General features: G+C 31.0%; 2 protein-coding genes across 2 annotated transcripts; both read left to right on the plus strand.

Moving 5' to 3' along the window:
• The first annotated feature begins 35 nt into the window (after window positions 1–35).
• Window positions 36–6174, plus strand: LOC100808327 (metacaspase-1). Its single transcript, XM_014779475.2, has 5 exons — window positions 36–1240; window positions 4017–4350; window positions 5342–5462; window positions 5563–5787; window positions 6001–6174. The coding sequence occupies exons 1-5, from the start codon at window positions 886–888 to the stop codon at window positions 6058–6060; spliced, it is 1095 nt and encodes a 364-aa protein (XP_014634961.1). The 5' UTR covers window positions 36–885; the 3' UTR covers window positions 6061–6174.
• A 5814-nt stretch (window positions 6175–11988) lies between these two features.
• Window positions 11989–12825, plus strand: LOC100798239 (kunitz-type trypsin inhibitor KTI1-like). The gene has a single exon (XM_003532185.5). It carries the CDS (start codon window positions 12053–12055, stop codon window positions 12662–12664), a length of 612 nt encoding a protein of 203 aa, XP_003532233.1. The 5' UTR covers window positions 11989–12052; the 3' UTR covers window positions 12665–12825.
• The last annotated feature ends 1348 nt before the right edge of the window (window positions 12826–14173 follow it).

The raw sequence follows: 14173 nt of genomic DNA on the forward strand, positions 1-14173 counted from the left end.
TTTTCCCTAACTAAGTTATTTGGGTTAGATTTGGGAATGATGTTTTGTAAATTTAATTAACTGAGAAAAACAGTTTACCAATCTTAATAAATAAGTTAAATGGTACAGATAAATAGTCTAGTACTTTGTATGGATAATTTTCTCCTTGATTGGAAAGTTGGATGTTCTTGATTGTTGATTTGGGTTGCCTTGAAGCACATTACTGTGATTTAAGTGCTACGAGTGTCACACTGTGCTCAGAGAGGATGTCACAAGAGATAATTGAAATTTTATGAAAAAGGGCAGTTGTCACCAATTTTATTAAAATTTTGAAAAGTATTTATTAACTAAAATAAAAAATTCTAATTACCTTTATCTTATTTTATTTTATTTTTTCTAAAATATTTTTCATTTAATCGAAATTCTAGTTTTATTGACTTTATAATTTTTCTTAACTAAAATTTACGTAATTAAATGTAATTAAATAAATTTTATTAATTAATGTATCATGTTTTTTTTCTTTTTATATTTGAGATGAAAAGAGTATAATATAGGTATAAATATTTACATAAAAAAGTTATAGATATAAAAATGCAATTTGAATTCCCGAAAACTATATATAATGCAGCTTCTTCAGCTCCCGAAAAGTGACCGAATGTGACACCCAGAAGGTCAAACCCATCTTCGAATCAAATTCTAGGAAAGTACCAACGCGTCGCTCCTTTTGGCTTTCAGAAACAAAAAGCTTTTGCGTTCGATTTGTTTCTTCCTAAAGACTAATATTCTCATTCTCCCCAAAACCTCTGCTAGTTTTTGGTTTTGCTTCAACACCCTCGTCCTCCTTCTTCTTCACACTCCCCCAGAAATCCCAATTTTGCCCCTACCCTCTTCCCCAATTTACCTACGATGTACAGCAACATGCTGGTCAACTGCTCCAACTGCCGCACCCCTCTGCAGCTGCCACCTGGCGCGGGATCCATCCGCTGCGCCCTCTGCCGCGCTGTCACTCTCATCGGCGATCCACGCGCCCTCCCTTCGCAGCCACCGGCCTCCACCCACGCGCCTCCTCCTCCGTCCTCTCCCTACAGCCACGCGCCGCCCCCGCCCAACCCCCACGGCCGCAAGAAGGCCGTCATCGTCGGCATCTCCTACCGCTTCTCGCGACACGAGCTCAAGGGATGCATCAACGACGCCAAGTGCATGAAGTACCTCCTCATCAACAAGTTCAGCTTTCCAGAATCTTCCATCATCATGCTCACCGGTACGTACGTCCCCCTCGTCTTTCTTTCGCTTCGATCGCTTAGTTTTTGTGTTCTAGATTCCACATCAACTAATGATATTGATATTTTTTTTCCTCCGGAAATGTTAGTTTATTAGTTATGTTAGGAAATGTCAGTTGGAGGATTTGAACACACGAACTCCGATCTTATCCCTAATTAAAGTTTATAAGTTGGGGAATAACCCTCGCCTTACCTTACTAGCCAATGTTGTATGGATGAGTTAGGTCCAAATCCAAATTCTAAGATTTTGTTTGCTTCTCGAAAAAGCAACCGACAGAATGGCAGAAATTGGGATTTTTTTTCTTCTTAAGAGTGGATTTTGTTCTTATCAATAATTCAGGTTTTAGTAATTTTTATCAATTAATTTCGTTTTAATTATTTAATTCGTGCTAATTGAGGGATTTTCTAAATGCGGCTTCAATGCAGGAATTCTTCTTTTTGTTGGATTTCAGAGTAAACAATTTTTTAAAAATTTCGATTAGGTAGTATTAGTTTAGGATAAAACTTAAATGCAGTTCTTTGAATAAATGTTTTATCTTTCAATCATAGAAAGTGACATTAATTTATTCTCTTGCTCAAAATCTCTGCTAACAGTATCCATCCACTCCAATTTTGATGTGTACTTTTGTTCAATCTTGCATGACTTCTGCATCTTCACCACGTTTGGAATTGCATATCCAATGTACTTATTTGACTAGACGTTAAAAGAATGCATTTTAAGTGTTCAGACATATAATTTATCAGATCTTTGTTGTATTTTTATTGAATTTGGTTCATATGTTAGTTTATACGATAAGTGTTTCAATACTTTGTGTGGATGCAATACTCATATCCATCATTATCTAGTCCTCACTTTGATGCTTTAAACAATTTGCCTCAAGAGTATAGTTACAGTAGCTTTTATGAAAATTTGTTATCAGAAACTCCTATATGGTTGTTATGAATAAAATAAATATAAAAAATTGAGTTAATTACTTAGTTTAGACTTCACATTGAAGAATGAAAAAATTAGATACAGCTCTCTTCCTTTTACAGAAGTTACAATACAACTTATCTTCTGGTAACTCAAACGAAGATTCATTAGCTATATATGTGATTTAATTGATTTTACCTCTTGGTGTGTTATGAAATTCTGATTTCATGGTTATTCATATAAAACGAGAAAATATAAAGTGTAAATGCATGATTTTTCTCCTTATCATCCAAATGTTGGAGAGTTAAATTCACTTATGTGACACACTCAATTTTTGGTGAAAGAGGAGGGTAATTTTAAATAATAGAAAATGTCATCATCACTTTTTTTTTAAGTTTCTATCAAAAGCTTTAGGGAGGAGGAGGGGAAGGAGATGATTCCTGTGCTAAATTTATCATACATAAGGAAGTATTTATACTTTTTACTCACAATAGTATCTGACCTGAAATCCATGTACATCTGTTATCTTCATTCTTGGTTTGACTGGTTCAGACAACAGTCACGCCATCTCACTAAGCAACTCTTGTGTTGTGCCCTTGAGGATTTGGGCAAAATCTTATTACTAGTTTCAATTTTACATGCATTTACACTTCTAACAATTAAGTAATTAAGTCAGTCCTTTGCAGTTTCCTGTTTCTCAAATACAATTTTAAGTTGTTGACTTCATTCATTTTCATGAATGTTAATCAATCCAAGACACTGGTGCTTATTGGCCAACCTTCGTGGGATAATGGATAGTAGGATAGCCACTATACTGAAGTTTATAATACAAATTAAATAATTTAAACTATGCACTTGTAAATGCTTAAAAATAAAAATTCTCAAAATTGAAGACATTCATAACTAATAGTAAAAAATCATAGTCCTAAGGTACACTGTAATAACAGCAGATACCTCCCAATTTTCTGCTACTTTGAATTGTCTATCTGAATACAGTTTAGGAATAATAAAAATTTGAGGAAAAAAACATAGACATGCTGAGAAAGAAGGAAAAAAAAGAGAACAGAGCAGAAGAGGCTAGTGGGTTGGCCTAAAATGCTGCAGGAGTACTGAGGGTTGGCCAGAAACACATAAGAGAGCTGTGGTATAGACAGTTTGTGTTGAATAGAAGAGACACGGGAAAGAAGTTTCAAACTCTACCCAATGGAAAAAGGGGGAAATTGCAGAATTATCCCCAAAAGATTGGATGAACAATTAACAATCAGGTGAAAAAGAGGGTTCTTTAACCCCTTGTTACCAATCAAGGTCACTAATACTGTAGCTGCTAATTCATATGATTTGGGATTTTGGGGTATGACAGGTCCTCCACAAAATCACAACGCGAAGGCCATGATGCAAAATGATGCCTACAATTGTGGCACTATTGCATGCAATAAATAACTGTGTTTTCATGTGATTATAACTTTCACTAACTGTCCAACATATTTTCATTGTGCATTTTTATAAACTCAGATAAAATGTGAAGCTCAAAATAGATAAAAGATATGACAGGAAATTTTAGTTATCACACATTGGAGATTGGTACAACTGTTTAGATGCATGCTATGTTTTCGTTTTCTATAAATCCTATAGGTACATAGAAGAAAAAAACACGTCAAAGCACTTGCATACTTTTTCACTTTAGAGGAGCCAAATCCAATATTAAAATTTGACATGCAGGGCATATTTATGATTTAGTCTAAGAATTTGGAAGACTTAATTATGCTATGCTACTTTTGTTGAAAAAAAAAAGAAATTCATAAAGCATATATACTAGTACTCATCATTTGAATTTCAAAATGCAGAAGAAGAAGATCCCCATGGCCCCAAATTTCCAACGAAGCACAACATCAGGATGGCAATGTATTGGCTTGCACAAGGATGTCAACCTGGAGACTCCCTGGTTTTTCATTATTCTGGTCATGGATCACAGCAAAGGAACTATAGTGGTGATGAAGCTGATGGATATGATGAAACTCTATGTCCCCTTGATTTTGAAACACAGGGTATGATTGTAGATGATGAGATCAATGCCGCACTTGTTAGACCTATTCCTCATGGAGCTAAGCTACATGCACTAATTGATGCCTGCCATAGTGGCACTGTTCTAGATTTGCCATTTCTTTGCAGAATGAACAGGTTACCTTCTAAAGAAAGTCTGTTATAGTTTCTGCATGGTTTAACTTCCTGAATTTTGGCTCTGTTGACTTTAGCAATGTGATGGCCAATGAAAAATTCTTAACAATGCAGTGACACTTTATCTAAAGGAAACACATATCTTCTGCTAAAAAATAGAGTTAAGTCTTCAAGAATACTTTTAAATCCTTCTTATTATGTTTTCACAATAATAAATTTATGTACTTTTTTTGTTTAGTACTTTATTAGTATTATGAGGATTAATAGTGCGTATGAGAACATGAAGGTGGATGTCTGGATATGTAACTTGAGATAAGTGTAGCAAATACTGTATGCCTGAGAAAGTTGGAGTGTCACTTATTGAGTAAAAAATGAGAGAACCTGAGGTGGTTTGGTTACATGAAAAGGCAGATTGACAAGATTTGATGGTGTCTGTCCATTGAACTATATGTAGCTTACTCTACTTGTGTGATAAAGCCTGATTTTTATTATTTTAATCTTCTTTGCTTACTTGGATATATTCCTTGAAAAATAGAGTCCAACATGGGAGAAGAGTTTAGATGAAGGCAACTAAGATATGTATTGTATTTTGCATTTTCTTTCTTTTTCCTGGGTTTATAAATATAGTTTTCACTTTATTTTATTTCTTGGGTGTAGTCTTTATTTCCATAGAACATGTGTAGTTCTGTGGTAACTTGATAGAAACGCAGAAAAAATAAGATTGAAACTAGAGAAAAACTGAGAAAGAACCAGAAGAACAGAACTTTATTGACAAACAGAACAGGAAATGTAGAACAGAATTCTCCTCAAGGGTTTCCCCTTCACCAAGGATCTCTCCACCTGCAGAATCTATCAAATTCAAGAATACTTCCCTCTAATCTGATTTCCCCTATTTATAACCAGTCTCTTCTAACTAACTAACTAGTCATTATTGACTCTCATTATAAACCCTAACTTACCTTTTATTCACACTTTGTTTATATCTTTGTAACAGGAGTGGGCAATATGTATGGGAGGACCATCGCCCTAGATCCGGTGTATGGAAGGGATCTAGTGGTGGAGAAGTTATCTGCTTCAGTGGATGCGACGATCATCAAACTTCAGCTGATACATCTGTAAGTTTCAGCAATTTCAAATTGATTTGTCTCTTGACTGTTTCAATCTAGACCTGTGAGATCTTTTTTCTGAACATATGATCATTATCCCTCTAAACAGGCTCTATCAAAAATTACATCGACTGGGGCAATGACATTTTGCTTCATCCAAGCCATAGAGCGTGGCCATGGGGCTACCTATGGCAGCATTCTTACTGCAATGCGCACTTCCATCAGAAATGTTGGCGGCGGCGGCGGCGGTACCGGGGGTGGTGATGTGGTAACATCCCTTCTCTCCATGCTTTTGACTGGAGGGAGTCTCAGCGGTGTCGGTGGACTGGGACAGGTAATATAGTTAGATTTGACAGTTACCTGATCTGCTGATCATATTACAAAAGTTTTGACTGTTTTATTTATGTCAATTGCTCGATGATTCGAACTCATTAGTTCATGTATACCACCTATATCAGTGCCTTTTATGTTTGTGTCCACTTTGTTTCCTATTGTTAAACTGACTTCTGCTATTGTTTCTTCTTCCTATTTCCTTTTGTTTCAACAGGAACCACAGTTAACAGCTTGCGAAGCATTTGATGTGCATAGAAAACCTTTTTCATTATGATACTCAATATTCTTTATTCTGCAATTTGTTTTCCTAGGCTCTGCCCCTGTATACGACTACATTGATTACAATGATTAATATATTATAAAGTAGAGAGGATTCTTTTTTCGTAAATCACTGAGGATGTGTTTGGATGAATTTATGTCTGCCCTTGAGAATGTGACATGCTCTTGTAATAATGACTTTGGTTGCTGCTGCAATCCTTGGATGAAAATGCTGATTCGACTCAGATTTGAATTCCACATAAGAGGTGAGCATCTTAACCCTGGATAAATTAGGAGGTGTGCGTGTGACCCCAATTTTACTTCGTGAAAAGTGTCAATAATGACTTGAAAGTGATGGTCTCGTACTGATCATACATCATGTGCATAAATTTGATGTAATTACTTGTATAGTATGTTTTTGGAACAACAAATCTTAGGAATTGATTTGATAAAAGGTATAAATTATAAATTAATTTGATTTGGTTATTATTTTGATCAAGTTCTGTGCACTTAATGATTGACTCTAGTATGATTGGGTTTTAGTGATTTTTTTTTTTAATTTTTATTGAAGTGCAAGTGTTTTAAATTGACAATTTAACCTTGCACCCGTTGTATATTCTAAAATAAGAGTATTACGATATGTTACTTTAATATTGTACATTTCATCCATGTAATTTTATATTTTAATATTCGAAATACGTTATTTAGCTGTTCTGGATTTATACGAAGATTGCATCTGGAGACAAATGTCCGTGCAAATAAATTGTTAATGTGCATCAGATAATAAGTGTTGCATAAATGAAATACCGTAGGATAGAACTGTGAATTGGATGGACTAGGGAGTTAACAAAGTGGAATGATAGTTTTAAATATGAAGTAAAAAAACTGACTAACGGAATCATCATTGTGTTGCAGTATGAATTGAAGTTTGAAACGACACGTTACAATGTGAATAGAATACAATTTCAAACTGAATTGACATAATTACCGTTATTCTGAAAATGAGAAGAAAACAATATTAATTAATGGAAATAAAACATTTTATAAATGTTACTAGAAACTTTCGAAGACTTTTAAAAAATATAAGTAATGCATTACCTTTAATCACGATTTCGTCTTATAGGGTTAAACAATGTTGATATATGAACATCACTGATAAAATTGTTGTAATTTTATTTTCTTATAAGATTCTCCTTTGCCAATAATTTATTATAAATATAGCATAAACTTTTATTTCTTTTATATTTTGGGCTTTGTTTGGTGAAATTTTATAATACATCAGTTGAAATTGAAAATAAAAAAGCTAATTTAGTTAAAAATGAAAATTAGCTTATTGAATTGGAAAAACACAGTAAAATTATTTGTTGATCCAGTTATTAAATGTAAAAATATAAGAAATTTAAATGATTTTTTATATATTATAATTACTTGGTAGGTAAAAAACATGTTTTTGGGTAATCATACCTTTTTGTTTGTTAATGAATTTTACACTCTTATGATTTTTGTTTTAAAATAAATTATTTTATTAATAATTAAAATAAATAGTATAATTAATTTTGCTAATATCTAATTGTGCTTTTGCTATGTAATAGTGTGTTTGTTTCAATCCTCGATTCTCATCAACTACTGGGAAAGTGGATCTCTGACACATTTCCACACGTATGGCTCGACTCCTTCCCGGCGTTGGAGATGCCGGCGGATTAAGTTTAAAAATGTCAATTCTCATTTTAATATATTCTTTCAAGTATTACAAAATTGAAAATACAGTAACTAATCTGGACCGTTGACTATTTTAATTTAAATCCAACTATACAAAATTCATGACTCACCGGTGAACCACGTAGATAGATACTATACATTATAATATTATTGCCCTAATTCATCATGCATATTTTGTTTTCCCAAATGATGATACACTTTAAAAAAAATACAAAACTATAACTGATATTAAAATTTAATAATTAAGGTTGTAATAAAATACATGTTTATAATATAAATTGTGAAAGTTTTTAAATATAATTCGTTATTTTAAATTATTATTTTTCTAGTTAACAACCATATTTTTACATTTTTCCTTTTATAATGCTTCTCCTTTTACGAAATCAAAGAAAAGAAAAGAATATATAAACATCTAACGAAAATGGACTAATTAAAGATTCAATAGAAGTCTAAAGTGGTGAATTTAATAGTGGGAATCGAATGCACGAAATATGATTTGTTAATTCGTAGGCAGCTAGCAAGGCTTTCTTGATTTATTTAATGTTGTTGATATTTCTTCTGAAGCATGTCAGTATTTCAATCAGCAGTCTATCAGCCAACCAAGTGTCTTTTCGTATAGAGAAGATCATCCATAATTCACATAATTAATTAAGCAATAAGTTACACACACAAGGACGACCACAAAATGCTTGGCTTTTGTTCATACACGTAGACGATTTCAGTTTTTTATTCATTTTTTAGTGAAGCATGTCAAGTGTATCAATTAATCACCCATATTTGGCTTTTGTCAGTTAATTGTGTTTCCCTTCTAATGATAAAAATAAATCTTATCCTTAAGAAAGAAATTAAAATAATTTTTTTTATTGGTACACGTAAAATTATGTTGCTCATGAGTTAACCAACAAACTAACATACATTAATTATATATACTACTATTCATCAATATCAATATCATAATAATTTACCATATCATAAATTCAACCTTCATATATAAATCATAATTATGAACCATCAATAATTAAGCATAGTAAGACATTTAACACCATAAGGATGTAACACTTTTTCTTTTATCGCATTTCTTAGTCTTTCTGAAAAAAAACAATTGATCTTATTTAAGCATAACCTAGCAAGAAAATAAATAAAAATGTTGAATTATTCATTACATTTCAATCAATAAAATAAAAAAATGCAATTAACTTCAATTATTTTTAAAACAAAAGTTTCCAAGCTTCGTTTAACCTGACATTCTAGTGTAAAGAAAGTTATTTTTTTTTGGTTTGGTATTAACATAAAAGTTAAAAAGAGATATTAATAAGGATATAATTTTAATATATATATATATATTATGATTTTATAATTATTAATTAAAGAAAAGATAAAAATATTTTCATAACTCAAATATAGTCTTATATATTTTCCTTTTTGAAATACATATTTTTTGAGGAATATTTTTTCATTAATCACCTTATTTATTTTATTTTATTGTTTTATTCATTAAATGGTAACAAAAATATTTCAACATTTTTATTTAGTTTCTTATTAGATTAACTTAAATAAGATGATTTTTTTTTATATATTTCTTTCTTTTCAAAAAGACTAAAGATGAAATTAAAAAATATAAGAAAACGTTGTAATAATGTTATCTACACATTTTTTTTTGCTTTTATCACACATTTTAATTACGGTACAATATATATGTAAATGGAGGGAAGAATCATCAGTTTTTTTTTTTAATACGTGTAGATGGAGAAAAGAATAGTGGATTTACTTTTTTTTTTCTTTTAATCTTAATTAACATTTTGGCATTTTTTTTTATTTTATTAATTATAATTTTTTTATTAGTTGTGCATAAGGATAAGGTGTTGATTTTTGTCCTTAATGAGCATGATCCAACACCTGCTCATGCGAGAATTTCTCTGAAGTATATTGTTGGCATTATTTTATTCTTCATAAAAACTTTGTTTCTTCTAGCGTCTCCATTGATGAGTGTTTTTTTTATTTTTTATATCCATTTCCATTGTAATCTGAATCATGGGCTGTGTCCAAGAGTACATTTATGCATGCATTGGTTAGATGGACGGTCTACTGTGACTTGAGTCTTCAGGTTGTTGCCTACTTGCCTTGTAGGTGATATTTGTGGTCCATGATACATGCATTGGTTAGATTTGATGGCCAAATTTCTTGTTAATGTTTATATTGTTTTTATTTTATTAAATAAACTACTATATATATTATGTCATATATTATATTATAAAATAAGAGTCAAAACAAAAAATCTCATCCTTATTAACAAAATTATGTTATAATTACTATATTACCTATATTAGGGTCGAAATTAGTTTGTGAATAAATTTTATTCTTAAAAATGTTTTTTCTTTCAAATTTGAGACACTTTTATTTTTATTCCTTAAATTAAAATTTGTATTTTTTAATTTCTCAAACTCGAAAAATACTGTTTTCAGTCCCTCCATTAAAATGGTGTTAACGGAACTTGCAATATGACAAACTGTTTTACATTATGTAAAATTGTCAAGAATTATTAATTTTAGAATTTAAATTTTAAATACAAATTTTCATTTTAGGGAAAAAAACAAAAGTTTCCCAACCTTATCCTATTCTTCATAATAAAATTTTCAAATTCAACATTAATTGAAACTAGAACCATCCAACTGGGCTTTGCACAGACATCACAGTGAACTAAGAGAAAGAGAGTACGTGAGAGAGAGCAAGTGTAGTGGTAAAAATAAAAAATACTCTAACTTCCATTGCATGAGTAACACTTTTTTTTTTTATCACATTTCTTAGTCTTTGAAAAAAAATACAATTTATCTTATTTAAGCATAATCTAGCAAGAAAATAAATAAAAATGTTGAATTATTCATTACATTTCAATCAATAAAAAAATAATGCAATTAACTTCAATTATTTTTAAAATAAAAGTTTCCAAGCTTCGTTTAATCTGACATTCTAGTGTAAAGAAAGTTAATTTTTTTTTAGTTTGGTATTAACATAAAAGTTAAAAGGAGATATCAATAAGGATATACTTTTATTACTTTTTATTATTTTTAATTTAATATATATATATATATATATTATGATTTTATAATTATTTATAAAAGAAAAGATAAAAATATTTTCATAACTCAAATAGAGTCTTATATATTTTCCTTTTCGAAAGCTATAAATATTTTTTGAGGAATATTTTTTCATTAATCACCTTATTTATTTTATTGCTTTATTCATTAAATGTTAACAAAAATATTTCAACATTTTTATTTAGTTTCGTATTAGATTAAGTTAAATAAGATGATTTTTTTTAATATATTTCTTTCTTTTCAAAGACCAAAGATGTAATTAAAAAAATATAAGAAAACGTTGTAATAATGTTATATATACATTGTTTTTGCTTTTAGCACATATGTGTGTGTATGTATGTAAATGAAGGGAAGAATCATCACTCTTTTTTAATACGTGTAGATGGAGAAAAGAATAGTGGATTTACTTATTTTATTTTATCTTAATTAACATTTTGACATTTTTTATTTTATTAATTACAAATTTTTTATTAGTTGTGCATAAGGATAAGGTGTTGATTTTTGTCCTTAATGAGCATAATCCATCACATGCTCATGCGACAATTTCTCTGAAGTATATTGTTGGCATTATTTTGTTCTTCATAAAAACTTTGTTTGTTCTAGCGTCTCCATTGACGAGTGTTTTTTTTTTTTTTTTTTATCCATTTCTGTTGTAATTTGAATCATTGGCTTTGTGTCCAAGAGTGCATTTACGCATGCATTGGTTAGATTTGATAGCCAAATTTCTTGTTAATTTTATATTATTAAATAAACTTAAATATATATATATATATATATATATATATATATATATATATATATATATATATATATATCATGTCATATTTTATATTATAAAACAAGAATCAAAAGAAAAAAAATCATCCTTATTAACAAAATTATTATAAAAACTACAAAAACACGAAGGCAAGTACTACAGGTATATAATAATATAAAAATATTTAAAATTACTGTCATAAATAGTAACACTAAATTTGTAGAAGCTGTCTACTAATGGAGTGCTCTCATTGCCTAGCTTATAGAGAAATTCAAATTTTCTCTTTAAAAATACTTGTAAAGAAACTTATACAAATATTAATAACCCTAATGACAAGTAGTCCAATACGTACGTCTATAAATAGATTCTTCTTCCAACGTTGCTTATTCATGCAACTGAATAATTAAGAAAAGCCATTTCCATAGCAGCCTAAGAAAATGAAGAGCACTAGCTTGTTCGCTATCTTTCTACTTTGCGCCTTCACCTCATACCTACCTTCCGCCACCGCCCAGGACGTGCTCGACGTGGATGGCGATCCGATTCGGAACGGTTTCATATACTACGTTTTGCCGGCAATAAGAGGAAACGGTGGCGGAATAGAACGAGCCGCACTCGGGAAAGACACTTGCCCTATCACTGTAGTGCAATCTCCCAATCCAAACTCTAAGGGGTTAGAAATTAAGTTTGAATCTGCATACCCCGCCTATTACATAAACGAAACCCTAATTTTGCAAATAAAGTTCAGTTACCCACAGCAGTGTGAAAGAAAGAATCCTTGGTGGGCCATTTCTAAGGATATATCTGAAGGACCACCTGCTATTAAACTCTCTGGGTTCCATGGTACTGAACTCGGTTGGTTTAAAATTCAGAAAGCTTCCAAATCCTGTGACTCTAATGACTACAAGCTTGTGTTCTGCCAGTATGATGAGACCTGGTGTTTGGATGTCGGCATTTACGTCGATCGTCAAGGAAACAGGCGTTTGGTGCTTGCTGTTACTGGTGAACCGTTTTTGGTTCACTTTCACAAAATTAGTTCTTCAACTGCATGAAGCAGTACCACACTGGCCCAAAAAAAAAATTCATGTGCTTAATTTCTAGCTGTGAGAGACAATTAAGTGTATGACCAATAAAATGGTTTTGTTGTAGGACCAAGTCTGAGAGACGCCAAGCACCACATGAATAAAATAACCAAAGCTTGGTTTGTATTGTAGCCTTCTCTAATGCTATTGGTCTGGTTACATCATCTTTAATTCCCCTTTATATATGCATATGTTTATTATTTATTGATTTATCCTTGAAAGAGTACAATTTAACTTTTAATTTTTTATTTTATCTTTAATTTAATCAAAAGATTTAGTTGTCAGAAAGAAAGAACGAAGGGTGAGATAATGATGATAGATCATCCATGGGCCGCCGTTAATAGCCTTTTTCAGTCTCTAAGTCAAAGTTAACCCTACAGAATCCATGTCTAAGTCTAACAACCATAAGGTCAAAGCCTCCGTCAATTTTCAGATGCGATTTCAGTTTATTCCTCATTGTAATAAACCCTATTTTCAGAGTAACTTGAGGATCACGAACTTCCTCCATATATGGTTGACATAATTTTTCAAATATTTTGAGATGCTGCTTTCATTCTCAATTTTTATATAAGTGTCTCTCAACTTTTAAAGTAAAGGGTCAAATTTGTTATAGACCTTATTTTATGTTAGGCTGGCTTTGAGTGCCAGTTCCAAAAGGATATGGAAGGACAGGTCAGGAAATAAAACAATTCGAGGGATGATTTGCAATGCTTCGGTTTACTCTTAATAAAGAAGAGGTAAGCTTTTGAAAGGTAAAGGTTATATTATATATGTTCATACATCCTGTCTACTATTACTATGCGGAGACCTTTGCTTTTTCTACTATTACTATGCGGGGACCTTTTCTTTAAGAATTACGTTTTTTTAATTTATACATAAGAATTACATTATTCAAATCCTTAAAATGATTTATTAGATGTAAGTAACATTAAGACTTTGTGTGCGTGCACTTAATTACTTCTGCTTAGGTTCTTATATAGATATAAAAAGAGAGAAAGGGAGAAAAAACAAAATAAAAGTGAGATGAAGAGAAGTTAAGTGTATAAATATAATTACTAATTCACCTGCAAACAAGCTAGTTTTTATTTATTTAATTTTGGCACAGATCTTTTTTTCTTCTTAATTTTTATTCAGGAAACTAGCTAGATTGATGAAGTATATTGTTAGCATTCCCTTTATTTTATTCTTCATAAAACTTTTTTTCTTTTGTTATGGGTTCTCCATTGAGCTCCTTTAATTAGGTTCACATCTCCATTGTGATCGATTTTGAATCGTATATTCTCTTTGTGTCTCGAAAGCGTGGATTTAGGTACATGCATTGGTAGGATTGACGATCTATTGTGTCATGACTTGACCCTTCAAGGTTGTTGGTGATCTATTGTGTTCCATGGTTACATTTGATTGCCAATTATGTTAGATATGTATATCTACATTTACATTTTTTATTATTTTATTAAATAAACTACAGTATATATAACC

Source organism: Glycine max, chromosome 8 (genome assembly GCF_000004515.6).
Source record: "Glycine max cultivar Williams 82 chromosome 8, Glycine_max_v4.0, whole genome shotgun sequence".
NCBI lineage: Eukaryota > Viridiplantae > Streptophyta > Magnoliopsida > Fabales > Fabaceae > Glycine > Glycine max.